Genomic DNA, 22,346 nt, shown 5'->3' with positions numbered 1-22,346 from the left:
GTCCATAAATTAAAAAAAACAAAAAAAACATTTCCTTTGATCCTTTTGCCACCGGTAAAGATGATCAAGTAAAGTATCCAATAGAGCAAGGTAACTTAGGTCAGGCACATGTCACGCTTGTTAATGTATAATGAACACATATAGATGGTCCAGGCTTTCAAGCATCTCTTCACAATATGTAGAAACTTAACTCTGAAAACCGTGTTCTGGGGAGATGATTTTAACACTGATATAAGCAGCCAAGGAATACACAAAACTTGCAACCCACCCAGTCCTCCGCATGTAAAATAGTAGTAAGCTTGGTAAAGGAATAGAGACAAGTGGATATTTCAAGAGGTAAAAATCCAGAGACACAAGATATAATATTAATATATTATTAATCCTCACATGATGAATCCTTTTGTCTAGACTATTGGCTCCTATCTAGGGATAAATGCACCTTGGTGACCGACAAAGGTTCCTTCATACTGTCTGCAGGGGTGGGGGAATCCTATTGCGTGACGTCTGAAACATGTTGAATTTTATGATGGGCAAGAAAATGTAATGTCTATTTTTTTCAGACTGACAAGTGGACATTAAATCACGTAAATAATATCAAAGCTGTGGGCGCTCTGGGGCTCACAGCCTCTCAGAAATGCTGACCAAAAGCCAAAGAACCTTTGGAGGCCTATAATTGGCTAGAAGCCATTGACTGGGCTCTAGTCGTGTGATTGACTGGGTGGGTAAACCATCAGAGTCTCAGTAAGAGGTAGTTGGTTGGCCACCATGAGGCTTACATTAAGTATAAAAATAAGCACTACCATATTTTCAAAAGTTTGGCACCATGCCTGCTTTTGCGTTGCAAATTAGCATCTTGGCATGCCATCAATCATTAGAAGGAATATTCGCCATAAGTGTCCAGGAAGTTTAACATACTTTATTACAGCCAGCTCTAAACAGACACTGCTGTGACATATTCTGCTCCTATTGGTGCACGTGATGTCCCTGTGGCTGCAGGAAGCGCGGGCTCTCGCTGACCTCATCACCGCTCCAATGGTTGCAGAGGCGTCTGCAAACATTTCCATTGACGGAGCTGTTTCAAATCCCTTTCGTGCAGCCTTAGTGCAGGTCGGTCGCGGTCTGTTTGCATCTGGGTTTCATGGCGAGGCAGAGTGACAGCAGCCCGGATACTATAGCAGGAGTTGATGAGACCATCGTAGAACACCGGGAAGAGACCAACAGCTTACTCTGTTCCGTGGAATTCCAGAGCCGCACGTAAGCCGCAGTGGAGACCACTGACTGGCCAAGGCTCGCTAGAGGCCAGCAAGTTAAGAGCAGATTCTTAAAAGAGATGGTGCGCCGACTAAGAGCATCGCCGATGTCTATCACCTGAGTAGCACAGCATCTCCTCAGCTGTAGAATGGCCTTTGCCCCGTACGCATGCACCAAGTGTCATCAGCACTATCCCAAGGCCAACAGCTCTGCAAGGTGCATGTTTACGGGACTGGAGCACGTCCGGCCCATTGGATGTTATGCTCTTTAACACTGATCTGGGTGTATTGCCTTTGGTAAGGCCCAAAGATGTGCTCGCTCTGGGTTGACCCCTTCCCCCACCTCCTCAAGCTGCCACAGAGTCACTGGGATCGCTTTTGGTGTTCTGTAAGACCCTTCCCAGCACCTGAGCGAACTGGCCATGTAGGTAGGACCCCCGTAGCACTGTCCACCTTGAGGTGAAATGCAGAGGCCAACCTGCGGGCTACAGGGCTGATTTCTGGGCTACCTGCCGCCCAGAACCAGCATATATGCAAAGTAGACTTTCTTGCCGAGACAGAAGCTTAAGGTTTGATAACTTCATGAGCTAGCTGGTATGTGCCATTGGCAGATTATAGCTCCGCCTACAGGAAATACTCAAAGCTTGGTAACAGGTTGTTGCTGACGTTTGAAATGGTGGGTTTTTGCAGGATAATTAATTGGGTGCACTCTTTTTCTTTGGTTCTCTCTACATTTGTGCCGTTTATGCCACCCACAGCCCCTGTAGTCGTTCAGTCTTTCTCATAGATATCTTGGTATGACTGCATTACATTTTTACAAAGTAGTTGTTCGAAAGAAATTTTTTTGTTATTCAATATTTGTAAAGCTCGCAGCTACTCGATAGTGTCCGGCGCTCAGCAGAACATGCGTAAAACCGTTTACAGGGCAGTGGGTTATTCATGGAATAACCAAGTTTTGAGATGTTTCCTAAAGAGCCATAAATCAGTCAATTGTCTGAGTGCAATAGGCAACCCATTCCAAAGGTGGGACACCTGCACTTTAAAAGAACGGCCGCCTCTGCGAGAGTGGACAAATTTGGGCACCGTCCTCAGATCTTGTTGTGACGATCTTAAGTTTCTACCGGGAGTGTAACACCCGTTTCCTAATGTAGTAGGCACCTGTGTCATGAAACTCTTTAAAGGCCAACACAAGGGCCTTAAAATGAGTTCTGCTACGAATGGAAAGCGACTGTAAGGTAGGGAGAAATCTGTACTCTGTGACCCAACATACGAATGGCTCTAGCTGCCACATTTTGGATGACCTGGAGTTTGTTCAGAAGACAATCCGGGAGGCAGAAATATAGGACATTTACATAGTTCAGTCTTGAAGTGATGAGGGCTTGAACCGCAGTCCTTCTGTGGGGGAGCGATGGGAGGGGAAGAAATCTCCGGAGCATTTTCAGGATGCCGTAGCAGGTACCTGCTACCGATTGAACTTGGGTCTTCATCTCTAGAGAATCCTCCATCTTTACCCCTACATTTTCACCACTCTTGAGGAGTGTGACTTATCGGTTGGCCACCATTGCCTCCATGCATCATGGATGAATGAGCCATAGAGAATTACTTTAGATTTCTCAGGGTTGCATTGTAGCTGGTTAATCCTCTCCCTGTCAAAATCATCGCCCTTTTTACAGGTACACAACAGCTGAGTATCTTCAGCATAAGATATAATTGTTGCACCACAGGCTTCTGCCAGAAGGGCGAGGAGAGCCAGATACAGATTAAATGGTAACGGGCTTAGGATGGAGCCCTGATGGACTCTGACTTTCATGGGGGGAATGTAGGCTGCAAAATGGGGGGGCAAACCTTCTGGGTTCTATCTATCCTATCTTTTGGGGTGGGGAATGTGTAATTTACTAAAATTGCACGCATAATTTTGTAGGTTTTCAGACAGCCCTTTTCCTTCATTTGTCTGTTGTCATTAACATTTTTCTTCCCCCCACTACAGCATGGGGCAGTGGGTCAACCCACTTTAGTGATTGGTTACTGTGATAGTGTGGGATTTTTTTTAGGCCAAAAATATTTAAGGGCTCATCAACAATGGCGTTTTGTAAAAACAATGGCAAAATAAACATATGTTAAGTCAAGACTGGCAGCCAACTCCAGACCCATTGACTTTGCCGGTGCTCACTGTATGTACTAACTATATTATGGGCAAGGATATTGGGCTAACGAGATGGCAACCACTGCACAGTATTATTAGTACAGTGTAGTTTTCACTTGGGGGGGGGGTGTCTTCTCAGTGTGACCCTCATTATGTATAAAGAGAATCAAGAACTCTTGCACTATATCCATAAGTTAGAAAAGACTTGCATATAATCCAGGTGCTGCGTCCATTTACTGTTGGAACAGTCAAGGTGGTGAGACTATGTGACTTATTTAGTTTTGGTTCAAAGCTTTCTTGAGGCAGACCCCACTATATACATCGTTCATTCTTCAAGACTGATGGTGCGAGTTAATCAAGCATGGGGGTTCAGTTTTCTCCTTTAACATTTGACACATACTTCAATGAGTTTCTAGCTCCTTGGCAGGGCACGAAACAGGCTTCTGTCTATAGACAAGCCAAGGGGTGTCCATTTTTGAACCGTAAATATATATTTTAAAAAAACATGTCCACTCATTCCATAGGCGCATGCAATTATGGGGACGCATGCACTTGTATAAATCCTTGTACATGTGTGAGCCTAGGAAATAGTCTCATCATCATTCCTACGATGCTACACTGAATTGGCAGCTTTTTGTTAATGCTGCACATCCTCTGCAAAAAGCACTGGCAATGCCTATAAGTCAGAAAAGCGAGATCTTTCTCGGATCAGTAAATTTAAAATATATATATATATATATATATATATATATAACACTCCTGACCGCTTACGAAGCGGCAATACAGCAGGCAAGGACCTCTTCTCTATTAAGTCAATTTAGCGCAAAGCTAAAACGCCATCACACCGTCTTTATAAAGTGGCATATTTATTCAACAAAAAGTGTAGAGCTGATGCTCTTCCCTGACGCGTTTCGCTCCTACAAAGGAGCTTGGTCACATGACGCGCCCACGGCAAATGAAACAATAAATAGTGTAGAGCAAGCTCAATCACCCATGAAAATAAGATAAAGTGCATAATGACATCGATTGGCATGATATACATTACATGTTTCAAATAACTTTGTATATAGAGATATTGTAAGCATTTGAAAAGACCCAACCAATTAAAGCATAGTGCTTGAGTTCATAAATGTTGAGCAATTATTCGCTTTGTATGGGCCAAAATTAAATCAAACCCCACAAACTAAGGGACACAAAAAGAGACAACTCGACAAATCCATGCATAGTGTATGAGTATCTAAACAACCGGTTGAAATATAATGTTAAGAAATAATATGTTGGAATCTCCCCCAAATAGAGATCGATCCAATGTGATCAGAAGAAATCATTCTTACACAAATGTTTAAATTCATTAACGGATGATAAACATTTTTCAACCCAGTTGTAATGAAGTTGTATCTACCTTAGAGTAATATATTGCAAACAATATCAAACATGAATCACAGATTATCAACCGAATAAAAAACGTGCTCTTAATAATTTGATTGAAACTTAAAAATCAAAACAATAAATTATTTTTAACGGTTGAAGTTGAAGCACAGTAGTAGAAAATCATCAATGTTCATAATAGACAACAGTTAAATTCATTACTCTTCTACTCATAAGTTACTTATTTACTATGAGTAACCTAAAAGAAAACTCACAGATTTAGAATCAGATCAATATTACAAAAAATTGTGTAGTTCATCAGTGGCATTTAAAGCATTAGGGGCCTTGGAATCGAATAACAGGATGGATTAGGTTTCCTTTTGTCTTAGGAGTTTCTCCCGGTCTCCTCCCCGTCCGGGGTTTGAGACAGACCCTAAAAGCGTGTATTGCAAATCTTTCAATCTGTTGTTATGCACAGCCTTGAAGTGGCGAGCCACCGGGTAGTTGCTGTCTGAATTTATGATTGCCCGTATATGTTGTAAAATACGTTGATTGGCAGGTAGCTTAGTGCTGCCAATGTAAGAAAGATTGCAAGTACACTTGAGTTGGTAGATGACATAGCCACTCCTACAAGTCAGATATTCAGAAATTGGGATGGATTTATCATTAAATGCTGACTTGTAATGGGTACCATTAACTGCAAAAGTGCAAGCACGGCAAGACGTGCATTTGAAGAAGCCGGTTTTTGCTAACCAGGTACGCTTAGGTGTCAATTCAGGTTGGGCATGGTCTAGAGCATCCTTCATGGAGGGAGCTCTCCTAAAGGTGATAGCCGGTTTGTTAGGTAGAATGGGACCCAAGATGACGTATATCTATATATATATATCTATATATATATATATATATATATATATATATATATATATATAGATATATATATATATATCTCTTGAAATCCTGCACGGCCGCCACGTATTCACTCACACGATGCCAGCAAAACGGGACACGGACCCGAAATTCGTGCTTCAAGTTTTATTTACCCAAGAGTCAGAGACTCGTTTCGCAGCGCGGACGCCGCTTGTTCCCTCGACAGTTTTTGTTTAAACCCGGGAAGCATTTTTAAAGTGACAGTGCTTTGATTCAGTGAATCACGTGAGTTACTTTCACAATGGAACTAGACAAAATACTCTTTGCGCTTATGTTGTATGCGCTGTTTACCAACTGTATGATAATTTTGTTAAATACATAATTAACCATGATATAATATACATGTAATTATATATATATATATATATATATATATATATGAATATTGAGACTTCATTTGATACATAAATATCCGTATATATATATATATAATAGCGCACTGGAGTCATTCCACTCATATGCATTTGGATATATCATGCATGCATGAGTAAGTGGAATTACATGTGTTTGCGTCATCACTGCTTTTTAGGTCTGGCTTTAGACAAGACCTTTTTGATTTTGCTAAAATATGTATAATATACTTAAAGGGGCTTTCTGCCACCTCTTTTCTCCCATTAGTCGGTTGTTGTCATTCCCACTTTGCGTCCGCCCACTACAGCATAACAGCATGGAGCAATGGGTTGGCATTCTTAAGCGTCCGGTTAAAGTCGCTTTGAGTGAGTGACTGTACTTCTCTTTCACAAGGTGCACATCTGCACACAAGGAGTCCCTTTATTACCAGTGTTCTCTGATTTGCTCGTAGGGCACATTTGAAGTGAGCACGTGGGACATTTCAGCTCGATCTCCTTCCAATGCTGTTGTAAATTCCCTTTGAAGTGGACTGCAGATATTTCGTGGCATTCCTGGACTCTATTTCACCATTGTTTCTTTGATCAACTTTGCCCATATAAAAACAAATTTTATGGCCCTTAATTTGCAGTAGTTTTATTTAAACTTATGTGTGCTGTTTAATTTGGTTTTTAGTAACCATAATTTATTTTATACTAAGAACCTTCTTTCCTTCCTTCCATCCATTTTCTTTCTTGCCTTTTTGCTTTCCTACTTTCTCTTTTGCCTTTCCCCCCTTTTTTGCCTTTCCTTTCTTTTCTTTACCTTGTTCCATTCTTTTTCTTTGATTTTATTTTGCCTCATTTCCTTCTGTCTTTCTGTTAATTATTTTCTCTATTTATTTTAGCCCTCTTTCTTGAACAGTAAATTGCACATACTTTCTAGAGGTGTTTTAAAAATGTTAACATGGATGAATCACCTTTATGTAAGCAAATACTTTTCCAAAGATCAAATTCTTGTTGTTAGTGTAACTCTTTTCTTAACTTTTAGATCTAGAGTGTAAGCAGTGTGCCACCAGACTTTATTGCGTTCACAACTTGGCATGAAACAGAATCACAACAGACCATAGTAGCAGTATGGAGGCTCATTGCAGCATACTGCCTCAACCCTTGTTCTCTGAAGTTTGGAAAACCAGTGGAGAAAAACTATATCAAGATTTAGTGCAGTCTGCTAAGTGAGAAGTTTTTTGCCATAAATAGCTTAACATTTCTGGACAGTGAATTTAATTCTGAATCAAGTATAGGCTCAGACTTTATCAGTTTGTCCTGTTGACAGGAAAATGTGTCTCCGCAAAGTGTGAAGACACTGATAAAGAAAAGCCAGGAGAAGGAAACCAAAAAAAACTGAGGTTGTGCCTTACACCACCCCATATAATCCTAACAGAACCAAGAACAAATCGTATGATGCTGTAAAAAGAATCTGTTTTTCAGACTCACTGGGTGGAATCCTGGCCATGGCTAGCTAGCCCTTTGGGAAAGTGAGGAGGGAGACGCACCAAAAATGCACTGCACTATTTACCAAAAATATCCTGCTGTAGCAGTTCAGTGTTCGAGTTCAGGTAGAAGCACATTGTTAAATGGATGTGAATATTTGCGTGTTGAACCAATCAGAGCTCATTAAACTTGTAAGGCACATATGATGTGTTTGATGGCACCACCAGGAAATGAAAGGCCCAGCCTTGCAGTCTCAGATTCTTACAGCAAGAACCTCAATTCCAGTACCCCTACAGAGCAGCCCTACATGCAAGCCCTGCAAAATCGGAAGGAGAGAGAAAAAACTAACCATCTTGTTTAACAATGCTTACCTACCTAACTGCAACACAAGGTAAGCCACTCTCAGACATGGAAACCCTATGTAGGACTGTGAAAAAAGCCTCAATTCATAAAATGTGAAATGGATATAATTCGACAGGTCAGCAACAAAAATGTCCAATTCACGCTTCCTCTGCATTTTTGGTGACGATAGCACGGATAGTGCTATCATTTAACAGGAAACTGTGCTGGTGAGAGTAGTCAATGATTGGAAATGCTACACTATTTGCAGATCTTGTTCCACTTGAACATGTTTAACCGCATGCGCGCTAGCGGAATTCCGCTAGCGCGCTGGGTTTTTCAAAATCGCACTTTGCGTGACGAGCTGGGCTAGTCATCAGTGTGCGAGCGGGCTACACCATGACGAGCCCAGCTCGTCATGAGTGTCGAAGGGGTTAAGGTGTTCTGGAGGGTATGTTAAAGGAATCAAAAGGTTATCTTTAGATTTAGTAGGTATGAGGTTAACAGAACATCCAGGTTCATCACGAACGGCTGTCTATTTCGATGGTCCTTCACTTATGATGGAATCTAAGGGAGGGGTTGCAGCACTCCTAGAGAAAGACATTCCATTTTCTTCTGACTTTCCACTGTGTATTTAGCCCACAATTTTCAGCTCTGGATTCTAGACGCTGTAAAATCTAATCCCTCTATTTGTCAGTTTGAAAAAACGTTGATGTGGATTTTTAAATTTGTTAGTATAATCCTAAGAGGCGAAGAGATGCCAAATGCATTTCAAGAATAGTTGATGAAAACTTTACACATTACCTAATTATTAAACAGTTTAGATAGATATTCAGCAAAACCGGGTCTTTGGTAGCCATGCAACAAAACTTGCAGGCAGTGGTTCTACACCTGGGACAGGTTGCAGCTGGGAGTGATGATTCTGCCTTTAAGGCAAAGAAGTGCCTCTCAATTGTTACTAGCTTTACATTTATAAAAAAAAAACTTTACAATCTGAGGAATGTTCTGCAGCCAGTGTCTCAACTTTCAGAATTCTTTCAGTCTAATGAACTGCTTTTCTTGCATGTCCCACCTGCTGTAGAAAGGTGTGTATTGACCATAGAAGGCCTAAATAGTGAGTTGGGTTTAATATATGCAGCAGTTTAAGAAAATAAGTTTGCAAACATTACATTACAGGATTGCACAGTTTCAAGGCATTATGCACAATCGTACAATATGTCACAGGAAAGTTTACCTTGAGCATGTAACACTTGCAATATTGTGGAGAAATATCGTGGAGATGCTGAGAAAGTGAGGAGGACAACAGAAAGAGGCACCATAAGTAGGGGAGGGAGGCAGATGGAGCAGAGGGGAGCGAGAGCGGAAGGGGAGTTAATCATTGATCTTCACCGGCTGCCGCCATTGGCGGAGCGCCGGCGAGGTCGCCGGAATTTGTGATTTTAAATGTAGGGCACAAGTGGACCCCGTATGTCAATTGGGCGGGATCTGGCTAGCAGCAGGTCTCAGAATTCCAGACAGGAGGGTCTGGCAGCGTGATGCATCCTCAAGCCAAGGGGCAACCTTAGGTGCAGGGCTGCGACCCCAACACATTTAGACCCTGCGCAGCGCGAGGACCAACAGCATGGCAATCAAGCAGCTGGAGGCATCTTGACAAAATTTGACGAAGCCTAAGAGGCAAAGCAGAGGATTGGGTTGGACCAGTGACGAGGTAATCTCAAAAATAGAAGTGCAGACCTTGCGTCAGTATACGGAGACCTTGGGGCACAGCCAGGCGAGGTGGGAGAAGTCTGGCGCAGAGCAGTGCAGGCATCTATCTTTTGCAATGAGACCGAACTTATGCATTTGGGCGGGAGTCTGATATAGCCTATGTATGTGAGTTTTGTGGACTTGAAACCCATTTGAAAAGCTTTCAGACCAAAGGCATTCCTGTATTGCCTGCATACTGTACCCTGCTAGCAACAAGACCTTCCATGTTGACTAATATATTAGAGCTTGTAGAAATGATGTTCACGTTCAGTGTAACTACAGCAGAAGCGGAACATTATGTTTTCTGCCATGTCTATCTTTAAGAACTCACTAAGAACACCTTTAAATCAAGATGTTATCCAATACCTAATGCTTCTTAAGATAGAAGGACCCAACTTTGAGGAGTATGACCCCAGCACAGCTATTGATCCCTGGCTTGCAGCAGAAGGCACTAAGCTTGTGTGCGGACATCGGAGGCCACTATCATAACTTTTGTAGTATTGTCAGCATGAGTCTTGGAACTGCCTGCCATGCAAGATAATTTATTGTATTCCTATACAGTTTTCATACTTTAAGATAATCTGAATAATATCACTTCAAGTTTTTCTGTAGTATTATTACAAAGCATTGAATTGTTTATTGATTTTAATGATAAATTAAATGTTTCTCTGTCTACTTTTATTCAAGATGTAGGGATTAGGTGGGACAAGGGGGTTTTACAGGACAAGTAGACTTAAGAAGCATTTTATCCCTTGGTTAAGTAGTTTGAAAAAAAATTCAATACCCCTGTGTCTGACTCTCCCATTAAATTGGTATGCAAGACCCCGGAACCCACTGCCAAGTATAGACCGCGGCAGCTTTCATCGGTAGCCCTATTAAAAACTCTCTTTTGGATGGAGATGAAGTGGACTTTTGCAGAACACTTTAATTTCAGTGGACTATCAGTCACCAGCCCAGGTGTGGTCAAGGAGGCATTCAAGGCTTGCATAATCAGTCCAGTGTGCTGAGAACACTGCTAGAAACTTTGAAGAGATTGGAGGTGGAAATATGCATTGTTGAGAGAGACAACCAAACCACAGGTGGAAAGAGCAGCGTTAGGCAAACTGAGACTTGGTGGATAAATGAAGGGTTTAGCGATACCGGAGGCTTTTGCTGTCTGCCTTCCATGTGTGTGCATGCGTTTTGTTCCTATCTTCAATGTTAATCTACTTTTTTTTTGTGGAACATAGTCCCCACAACCCCCCGTTTAAAACCTGCTCTCATCCCAAGTGATCTAAGTTGCTCTCACCTCCGTCCTTTGCTTTGCCCAATCTAGCTTTTTTTACCCACTCCCCCCTCATCCCTTCCCTCACAAAAGATGTCAAGGTCATTTGGCGCTTCCTGCCCACTCCTCTCCCCCCAACCCCCCCACGGTTGTCCCAATCCTCCTCATTCATTAACTTGAAGCCCCTTCACCTCTTTCACAGATCTCCTGTATGGCAAACAACTATGGATATCTCTATTACTATTACACAGCAACTACTTGTTTGTATGGCAAACAACTATGGATATCTCTATTACTATTACACAGCAACTACTTGTTTATATCCATGCAACTGTATTTTTAAAGAGCTGCATTAATATGAAGAAAGACTAATTATATGTGCAATAATGAAGTACAATAATGGCAAGATGATGCCTCGCAAATATTAATCTGTCCACCCTTTCTCAGGCCTTTGACCAGTTTGGAATGGACAACCAGCATTTTGCCAAGAACCAACTTTTTACTGTAAAACATGAGTTAAAAGTGCAATAAAAAAGGTTTGGGTCAGTGAACTTGGGCCGATAGCTGAAAAGAGAATTTTGAAATAAATGTTGGGCATGCATCTTTATATTGGCTGCCCAGCTCTGTCTTCATACTATTTTTAGGACACACCAGGCTCTCGCTCAATACCCACACCCTCCTCCTCCCCTCTTGACATAAATCAAATCCACCATGACAGTCTCCCACATGTGAGCTGGGTAAGGGGCTGCGGAAGTTGTGTATGAAAGTGTATGCGCTAATCACATGCATATTACCAGATGCACAATGCTAAAATTGAAAATGTTTGAGAAGCAGTTGTCAGTTCTACAATTATATTGCAGGCTAGCTACTGTATTGGGTTAGGCACACTTTCAATACCTTCCTGTCAGGCCTATGCCGTTCGATTGGTCACATTCCAATGTACCGAATACTTATCAGGCTATCCTCCTTTCTAGGTAACAAATAGAATATATCTGCAAATATTAACACAAGTTAATGCATTGTTTTGCCTAGTTTCCAGCTGCTGTTCCCTCCGGTTTGATAGAAGCAGAGTCCAGTGTTAGTGAAGGCACACCATCAGTGACTTCAGAGGATCTTTTATCACCTCTTCTCCCAGATACAGAGTCCCCCCTGGATTTGGAGCAGCAGTGGCAGGATCTGATGTCTATAATGGACCTACAGGTTTGTTTATTGCTGAAGTCATTATGTGGACTCTGTTTGGAATACCAGACCTTTTTTTTGTTCCTAGTAATGAGTTATTCTCATGGGATCTTCATTTATTGTCCTAAGCATTGAATTGTCCCGCCCAGGCACTGTTTCCCAGAGCACATTTTCATCAAAATAAACAATGTTTTTCTTTTTGGAAAAAACGTATTTTTAAAACCTATATTCCACAGCCTTTTACAGGCCAGATTATCCAGCTTTCAGTAATATTCTTCGATCAAAAAATTACACTAATTTAAAAAGTCTTTATTTTCAGTAGGGTTACACAACAACCTTTCATAAACCCTTTTTACAAATGAAGGATGAGATTAAATAAGAGCAATTTAGCATAAAAGGCTGGGAACTGTCACTATTCCTTAACGGAATACCATACCACTAGTATTACATCATGCCCTCTTAGTGACAGGTGAAGCAGTTATTTTTTTTCCCTCCAGCATCTTGGAGGATGGAGGTCCTACTTTTTGGCTTTTTCTATTTGGAAAACCTTTCCAAGCCTCCCAAAGAGAACTTTACTATATGTCTTTCAGGACCAAGAGTAAGTTTATTTTTTGTTTTTCTGAAAGAAAATGAAAAAAAATCTCCCTATAATGCTCTTCCTTATTGTGAAGTGTCCTACTTGTGGGGAAAAAAGACCCAAACAGTGATGTCTGTATTGGGTGCCTTCCCAGTTTTCCATCGCCCAGACCCCTGTCCTTTCTGTCAGAGCATATTCATGAGGGCACCTGAGGATTGGGAGAACATTTGTATTGGCCTGCAAGAAGACCAGCTCAAGCATCCCAAAATGACAGTTAGAAGATCTGAGAGACTATGCACCTGCTACCACAGCCCCATCCAGTGTTTTAACTTTGAGGAGGAATCGGATATGGAAGAAGACCACTTGTGAATTTGGGCTTGCAATTTAAGAAGAGGAGATTGCTACATACACTGAATTCAGACGATTCAAGTGCATAATGTCCATGATGACCTGTAACCCAGTGTGTGGTTTCTGCTCCTGGAACTCCCTCAGAGTACCACAAGTTTTCAGCACCAACTACTTTTTGCCTGTTTCTCCTGTGGCACCAGTTGCTCCTACAGCTTCCACTACCGTTCCCACCACCTGTGTTTAACATCCTAGAAACTCGCCAATTACTAAAGGATTATCACACACGTGTAAAGGTGTTCCTCGCGTTTTTATCATAGATCCAAACATAATCACTCCAAATCTAGACACTCGAGTCTTCGCTCCATAGTTTTTAGGATCTACAGATACTTACAGATTTTTGTGTATGTGAAGATCCCCAAACCGTTCATATGCCTCTTGTCTTTCTTTGCTTTTTTCACTTTACCAAATCTCCCTGTTATCTGAGTTTTCTCCAGAGAGAATCCCACTGATTGATAACATTGTTAATAGAGTTTTGGTCATGGAAGGCACCTAAAACGTTATTTTTGTAAGCTCTCAATCATTCCTTGGTAAGACGCCCTGGGGCTTTTAGTCTCCGATGTAGAGTCTTTTTTTATTTTTCAAACTCCGCTATGGCAAATTCTGCTCCTGTGCAAATGTCTGAAAGCACAGCCCACCAGGACAAGAGTTTGCTCCTGTAGGCATTTCTCCTTCAGATTCAGGTATTTCAGCTGCAAGCTAGGACAAACCCAGCTAGCTCTCCATCCTCTATTTAAGAACGGATGCAGTTTGTAGAAAGTTTTGTGACAATTCTGCAACTGCGATGAATAAAATGAGCACCACTGCCTTGCTCTGGGTTACTCTTTAGTGAATTCAATAGATAGTTCCACTTGAAGACAGGAGTTTAAAGAGGTTCTGCAGGGAGGGAGGATTGTGCGCAGTTATGGGAACTATACTAATGCAGATTCAACCGACCTGGCTTTTCCTGGGTACTCTCGTAGGCTAGCCTTGCATAGGTCAATCTAGCTCCGCGTTAAAGCAGAGCTGGTGACTCTTAAGGAGCAGGTAGGGATGACGAAAGAGTACAGGAAACACACGTACAACCCATGACCAGCATTGCACACAACAGGTTGTGCTGTGGTCTCAGCAGTACCAAAAGTACCAGCAACATAAGAAGCAACCTGACCAGTCTTCGTACATCCGCAAATGGGGAGGAAGGAACCAAACATCAGCTGCTGCCGGAAAACCTGCCAGTTAGTGACTGCTACTTCTCACGCTTCTGTTTGTCAGCCAGTATGAAGAACATCAGCTGTCACCTGGAAGGGAAGATGTGGCATTCTGGCCACAACAGCTGACTTTGGAACGAAGAAACTAGGTTTGATTCTCTGCGTTGCCTCAACATCCTGTGATTTTGGACAGTTAATCTCCCTGTGCCTTAAGAAATTTAACTTTCAGGAATGTAACTAGTGCTCAAAGGGTTCCAATACCGTTGAGCCATATTTGTGCTATATTAAACTGCAGAAATATTATACAATGCTATTAAGACAGATAGATGGGTGCTAAATATTGTTCTAAGTGGCTACACTCCCAGGTTGCGTTAATCTCCTGTAAGCGTTCCTCCAAAAAACACATATCCATATACCACTGAGACTTACTTCACCTGGAGGTAAGCACTTTTCTGTGTAAGAAGGCTGTAACATTGGTCCTTATTCCAGAAAGGTATATTCCTAGTAGTTTGAAAGATGAGTCCTAAACGAGTGCACCATCCCATTTTCGAAGTACAGCAAACTACTGTGAAAAGAACTTCAGAAATTAGGCTTTTCATTAATTGTACTCAAACTCTATGGAGATTAAATATGTGCCACATCCCTCCAAGATGCTTGTTTTCATATGCCTTTTGTCAAACATCAGAGTCCTTACATTGCTGGTGGGCAGTGTACTCTGTCAATACGCATGACTTTTTTCAGCTAAAGTGGGCTCCACTAACATTGTCAAAGTGTTTGGCTGTAGTTTCTCCCCATCTCAGGAAGATTTGTGAAATACTTTGGACTGGCTTGTAAAAGCATTAACTTTCCAGTAACCTGATCACTACCATGTAGAAGTTTTGTTTCCCAGCTCTGGAGTCTGAGTGAAGCATTCGAAGGTGATTGCAGGTCTGTTCCATTCACCACCCATCACCTAGAAGCAATTCTAAACACGCAGGTAGCAAGAATGTATCATTTGAAGGGGAGCTTGAAGTTTCTCACAAACAGAAAGAAAACAAGGACACCACATTCAATGGTCCGGCAGATTTCCTCATTACAGGGGTCAGTAGCATTTTGCATAGTTCTACTCCCAAATGCCAGACTGCAGATGCAAGTATATTAGCATTGTCTGAAAAATCAAAGGTGCCTGCTTGTACGTACGAATAATTCTGTGATGCATAATCTCAACAGTCAAGGAGGAGCAATATCTAGAACATGCATTTCAATGTAATTCAACTATCTATCACTGGAGAGCATTTCAAGAGACTCATGAATGTATTCTAAATGACGCATTTGTGTGGTGTCTTTTTTTTTTTTTTTACTAGTGGATTTCCCCCCAAAATTTCACAAATGTTGGACATGCTCTGGTTATGCACCTATGTGTTTACTCACCAGGTACTCTGGGGAATGCCTTTTTGTAAGCCAGTTGAAGATGTTGGTGCATGAATATCTTGTGACACCCCGGATTCTATCTGTCCTTATTAAGTTGAGGGATAGAGTTTGGATGATCCTGATCGCACAAGAGTAGCCACATCATTTGTGATCACTGACCTTCTTCCCCTATTGGAATATCCACACAAGAGGCTGCCGTGCACACTATCTGCTGTTAAATTTCAGAGTTAGATGCTACACTTCAACTGTCCATTGTTAAGTTTGGCAACCTGGCTCTTGTACTTTTGCACTATAGCCATTTAATAAATATTCCCCAAGATTGCATGTACATTAATTGAAAGAAGTTGAGCCGTCCATCTGTCAGAATTTCACATTCTTTCACATGGAAGACGTTCTACTGTATCTTTAAGAAAGTATTGATCCAACCAGGTGCCAAGAGACAGAACTCCCATATCCTCTTTGTTCGGTGAGACCTGCGCTGCAATTTTCTATGATAATTCATTACTTCTTACAGAAAGTTAATCACAAATCTTTCCCCCATTAAGGAGCCCTTTACCTCCATGAGAGCGCAATGTGGAACTTTCAAAACTAATATCTCCCTCTACTCTCTTCAAACCTATTCATAATCTGCTTTGCACCCTAGCTCTTGGAAGGCAGTCTTTCTGGTTGCTGTCACTTCACCCTTCTAGAGTTGGTGAAAGTCACACGATATACTGTACTGAACCTAATGTGTGTTTTCCAAAAAGATAAAAAGGTGTTGTAAACTCATTTTAGTTTCCTCCCTAATGTAGCTTCAGATTTCATGTCAACCTGTTTCCCCTCCAAACTTTCTCCAGAATCCCTCCTATTCAGCAGAGAGGACTTTACGTACTGTAGATGTTTAGTGTTAGAAATGTTTACCTCAAAAAAACTGTAGCCATTAGAAATGTCTCCATCTTTGTTCATTTAAAGCCCTATGTACAGGTTTAGCCACTTCCAAGCAGTTCTTTTCTGGGGGGATACATTCCTGTATTTTATTGTATTCTAGTGAATCTAATCAAAGTAAAGTGGCTACTGCTGAATTACCAAGAAACGTATCCATTGCTCATTTATGTTGGGCACTTATACCTTTACCAAGACGTATTCTAGAATAAATACCTAAGTGGAGCAACCTTGTTTACAGAATATATGCACAGACGCAGGCAGGCACACACACACACACACACACACACACACACACACACACACACACCCAGGCGCACACAGAAACACACACACACACACTAGCAAGGGCACATTCGCACACACTCACACACACACACACACACACACACACTAGCAAGGGCACATTCGCACACACACACTAGCAAGGGCACATTCGCACACACACACACTAGTAAGGGCACACATTCTCACACACGCACACTAGCAAGGGCACATTCGCACACGGGCACATTCTCACACACACACACACACTAGCAAGGGCACATTCCCGCACACACACACACACTAGCAAGGGCACATTCCCGCACACACACACACTAGCAAGGGCACATTCGCGCACACACACACACACTAGCAAGGGCACATTCGCACACACTAGCAAGGGCACATTCGCAAACACACACACACACACACACACTAGCAAGGGCACATTCGCACACACACACACACTAGCAAAGGCACATTCGCACACAGTAGCAAGGGCACATTCGCACACACACACACACACACAAACACTAGCAAGGGCACATTCGCATTCACACACACTAGCAAGGGCACATTTGCACACAATCTGTCACTGAGAGAGCATTGGCGGGTACTGGTAGCATGCTATTCCCTTAAGGTACAGTGATAGTTTTTGCCTGTCTTTTAGGATATAGGGTATAGGGTTACATTGCCTTTCTTTTCACGTATCTATCCTTTAACCCCTTCGCTGTGTTTGTCGGCCAACGGCCTTCGTGAACACTACCTCCGTAAAGCTGCGCACGTCCCTTGCCCGCCCACTCTGCTAAACCGCCGCAGTTAAGAGGCTATAGGTATGACCACAGTTTTCTTGTTACTACACAAATAATGATGACTATCAGCCATTTAAAATTTGCCTTTTTTTATATAGAGAAAATAAGTGAAGATTGGCCAGTGTATCTAGGTATAGACTATGAAAGTTACATTGATATTTGCTTTGAGTCTTCCATCTTGTATTGTAGCTGGACATGGTCACCGTTGTTTGTATCCTAGTTCTCTTTATGGTTTCTGCCTTTTTATAGTGGTCTTTAACCAGGTGTGGGAAAGCTGGTCTATTTGTATGGTGTGTGCTGTATTGAGGTTTTAAAGCTGTGCATGGTATCCTACTGTATCTTACCTTTCCTTTTGTTCGAGAATACATTAGGCTCAAAATGTGTAACCTGCAGCATTGTATAATCAATTTTTATACAGTCATTACAGATTTACTAATCTATTCCCATTTAATTCTAGGCACTGGATGTGAATAACAGAACCGAAGATTCACTGTACAACAGCACAAGTGGCGATCTGCTTAACATGAACTTCAGCTTAGCCCCTAGCTCACCAATCCACCAGAATGTGAGCTTGCATCAGGCGTTGTTGCCTAGCTGCACCCAAGACCTTTCTTCACTGTTCAGTCCGGTGGTTGAAGGAACGTCCTCAACCTCAACCTCTAATTCGGCTTTGCTCCAATTGGCTCCCGATAACTCCACCCACCTAAATTCAACCTTTGGCTCCACCAACTTCACTGGCACCTTCTTCGAGCCTCAACTGAACAGTACCACCAATGAGACCTCCAGTCCTCAACTGCCAGATCCTTTAGGGGGGCTTCTCGATGAAGCTATGCTTGCAGAGATCAGTATGATGGACCTTGCCATCGAAGAGGGCTTTAATCCTTTACAGGCTTCCCAGCTACAACAGGAATTTGATTCAGACTCAGGACTTTCCCTGGACTCTAGTCACAGCCCTCCTTCTCCTAGTAGTTCTGAATCTTCGTCCTCAACAGCCTCTTCTTCATCCTCTTCCTCTACTTCATTCTCTGAAGAAGGAGCAGTTGGGTACAGTTCAGAATCTGAAGTTGTTGACTTCGAGGGATCCGAGGGGGCTGTTGGATACCAACCAGAGTATAGTAAGTTTTGCCGTATGAGCTACTTGGATCCCTCGCAGTTCCAGTACTTGCCATATCTAGAGCAGGTTGGCCACAACCACACATATAACATGGCACCTGAGGTTGTAGACAGCGATGAATCCCAGATGTCACCTGTGATGCGATTGAGCAGTAAAGAGAAACAAGAAGACTTCCTTGACAAGCAGATGGGCCGGGATGAGCAGAGAGCCAGGGCCATGAAGATACCCTTCACCAATGAGAAGATCATTAATCTTCCAGTGGAGGAATTTAACGAGATGTTGTCAAAATATCAGCTGAGCGAGACACAGCTTAGCCTAATTCGTGACATTCGGAGGAGAGGCAAAAACAAGATGGCTGCTCAAAATTGCCGTAAGAGGAAGCTGGATACAATTTTGAACCTCGAGCATGATGTGGACGATTTGCGAAGAGACAAGTCGAAATTGCTTCGAGAAAAGGTAGAGTTCCTCCGATCCATTCGGCAAATGAAGCAGAAGGTGCAGAGTCTTTACCAAGAAGTGTTTGATCACCTACGCAACGAAAACGGCCAGCCGTACTCTCCTCATCAATATGCTCTGCAGTATGCCAATGATGGAAGTGTGGTGCTGATGCCGCGCACTGTGGCAGACCAGCAAGCCAGGCGACAGGAAAGAAAACAAAAAGACAGGCGAAAGTGATGGATTGATGGGGATCTATAATTTGTTACTATGGAGATGGGCTGCCCATTAGAGGAATCTTTAATCCTCCTTATCCCTTATCTTCTCAGGCATGACTGCTGACGGGTCAGTGTACAGGGAAATGACCACAAGTGAAGGTCGCACGCCATTCTTCTGGCCTTACCAAATGGCTTTCCCTCATCGAGGTGGATGTGGGAAATGGACCAAGCTCCGATGCCTTCTTAATTATAGCATCTTGTCCTTGCAGTGGACAAATGGTTGGTGTTGGGAGCCTGCTGATGGGTGATCAAAAAACAGCTCTGCTGTTGGAAACAGACTGGTTAACCATGCTCATTGGAAAAATTCGAACATGTGGAGGGAAAGGTTGAGAAATTGCTGTTTTTCTTAGTTATTTGCGTGAAATAGCTAATCCAAGAGAGAGAGACGGTGATGAAAGTTGAATAGTTGCACTTTTCCCAACATAGGCTCAGGTAGGCCTCGCTATAGGTGAATAGAGCACAGCAAGTTACCCGATTTTTAAATGTGCATTAAGGTTTGAACCGCTGCATGATGTACAAGAAGAGGTACTGGTGAAACATGGGCCGATAGCGATAAGGCTGTATTTGGACTTAAAGCATCATTGAGCGACTGAACACAATAGTTACGGGTTTTTGAGGGGTACTGGTGAAACTGACCTGGGCTGATCAAGGTTTGTAGGTAAACTGCCTATGATGTATCTGCATCCCTCTGGGGAAACCTAGTTACCCGTCCTCACAGTTGATAGTCTGACATGACATATTGTGATGCCATTGTATGTCCGCACTCTATTCATCCCCTCCCTAATAGGCTGAGGAACATCGTGGTGGTGCTCAAACACAGAATGCAGCTCCCAGTACTGCCGCCAAAGACTTTGAGTTCCTGCTCTGTGGGCCAAAGATCTGGGGTCTGCATGCTTTGTGCTACTCGCTACAAGCTGCAGTTCCCGTTCCTACTTAATTCTCACATCCCTCATTATCATGTCACAGGTGTTTTTGGAATCTGACAACTAAGCTAGAATCCAGGGCTCTCTGTTTCCTTCACTTCACTCTTTTCAAAGTTCACTACACACGTTGTCTCTGTTTACAGTTTCAACATTTGCAGATTAATTTATGCAGCACGTAACATCTGACCCCGTGAAATTCTAGCTTAAAAGTGCTTGAATGTTCAATAGAATTTTGTCCTCCATATAAAATTGCTGCCTATGATGTGGAGAGGCGTCTTGCCTTTTTTGTGGGCAAGTCTGGTGAACCACACCACTCGGTGGTTTCCCAGGAATGTCAAATCTAGTCCAATTTCTTGCTCATTTGCTGGTTATTTAAATTTTTGGTTATGCCTTTTTGACCAAGCAGTTTCCAGGTGAATTATGTGGTCCAGTGTGGGGTGTCCATATTCCCTGCGAATGACCAGGTGCAAGGCAGGTTTGGGTCGCACTGAAACACTGCTTCTGATTTTCTGATGGCTGCCTGGAACGTGAGGATAGCTTTAAAACTTGTTCCCAGAGCATTTTTATCTGTCCTGCACTTTTAAATCGTCTGAGTTTTAAAAACTGCGATGCAGTAGAAAATATCCAGCTGTACCTCTTGAAGAACCAATACTAAAAAGAACTGATGCAACCCTAGATGCCATGCATGATCTGTTGATGCGTGGTCTGAGAGCACAAATCCCATTTGCTTTAATCTTTGCGATCCCATGACACCAGAAGCATGGAGTTTAGGGCAGCAAGTGTTCAGTGTGGCAAAGTGTAGTACACTTTTCCTCCGCTCCTAACAAAATCGTATTGGAACATAATACTACTGAGGTGTGTGTGTCTTTATTATTTTTTTGTTTTTTTGCAAGAATTATTTCTAGGGATTTTGAAGACAAATAATCCACTAAAATATAGAAAGGGCGCAAAATGTGTACTTTTTGTTTTGTCTGAAGAAAATGAAGCAGAATAAAATCAATGCTGGAAAACTGACTGAGTCTAATTACAAACGTGTTTTCTGTTTTTGATGCCTTAGTGCCTCGCCCTTTTAGGATCTCTCAGTAAATTATTGTGATAGTGAACAGACACTATCTGATGCTGCATTACCTGTTAAGAGTAACAGCATACTAATCAACACTAACTGTAGTGTGTTCATAGCCTATATTGCGTATTTTCTTTTAATCAACATTGTTGCCTGTGAGTGGTAGAGAACTGTAGGCTGTGCAAAGTGTGGGTCGTGTGCAGGTCAGTTATTGGCATATCACCATGCTTACCAGTATTCTCCTCCATATTGTGTATGGATGCAAGAGTAAAGATCCTCTGGTACTTTGTTGCAGAGAGGATAAGTGCAGGTGTTTTATTGCAGTTTCACTTTGGAAGGTCAGCAGCTACGCAGGCCAGGCAGTTGAAATGGGCCATACTTGATGTTTGGACATTTACTTGGCTGTGCAATTAGAGGGAATGCTTGTCTCTTGTGTCACGAGCAAAACACAAGATTTCAATTCTTGAGGTGACAACTGTGAATATTCAAGCATGTAAATATATGAAATACCTAATGTTGGAGAACCGTTTTTTACAGATAACATTGAAAATGTAGGAACATGCCTTTCTTTGTGCACATCAGTCAAAACACATCCGTACCAGTGGCAAAAAGTGGGGGTGATCATGACAAAGTGCCTGCTAACGCAGGCCCCAAGCCAAGTGCTCTTTCCCTAAAATCAAGGTAAGGTGGACTAATTGTAGCACAGTTGGTACATACTATAGCACCCCTGTAAGTCACTAGTAAGTGGTACCCCTGGTACCTAAGGCCTGCGTACTAAAGACGGTCCCTCCAGGCTGCAGCATGTATTATGCCACTCAAATGGACCCCCCCCCTCCCCCCCCCCCCCCCCCCTCCCCCTCAATACAAATTGAATGCAGACTGCTTGTCATGGTGTAGACCATGAGTGAAAACACATGGCAC

General features: G+C 42.4%; 1 protein-coding gene across 7 annotated transcripts in view; it reads left to right on the top strand.

Annotated features, from left to right (window-relative positions):
* NFE2L1 (NFE2 like bZIP transcription factor 1) overlaps nt 1-21,376 on the top strand; it is a 125,110-nt gene extending 103,734 nt beyond the window's left edge. For 4 of the 7 annotated variants that reach the window (XM_086924282.1, XM_086924279.1, XM_086924280.1 and 1 more), the window contains exons 5-6: nt 11,890-12,057; nt 18,070-21,376. In XM_086924282.1, the coding sequence (XP_086780408.1) occupies nt 11,890-12,057; nt 18,070-19,401 (1,500 nt within the window). In that variant the 3' untranslated portion in view covers nt 19,402-21,376. The remainder of the gene's footprint in view (nt 1-11,889; nt 12,058-18,069) is intronic. The other 3 variants (XM_086924283.1, XM_086924284.1, XM_086924285.1) reach the window with 1 other exon arrangement.
* The last annotated feature ends 970 nt before the right edge of the window (nt 21,377-22,346 follow it).

The sequence above is a fragment of the Lissotriton vulgaris genome, chromosome 5 (assembly GCF_964263255.1).
Source record: "Lissotriton vulgaris chromosome 5, aLisVul1.2, whole genome shotgun sequence".
Lineage (NCBI taxonomy): Eukaryota > Metazoa > Chordata > Amphibia > Caudata > Salamandridae > Lissotriton > Lissotriton vulgaris.
The sequence above is the reverse complement of the archived record's forward strand: the minus strand, read 5'-3'. Positions and strand labels throughout refer to the sequence as shown.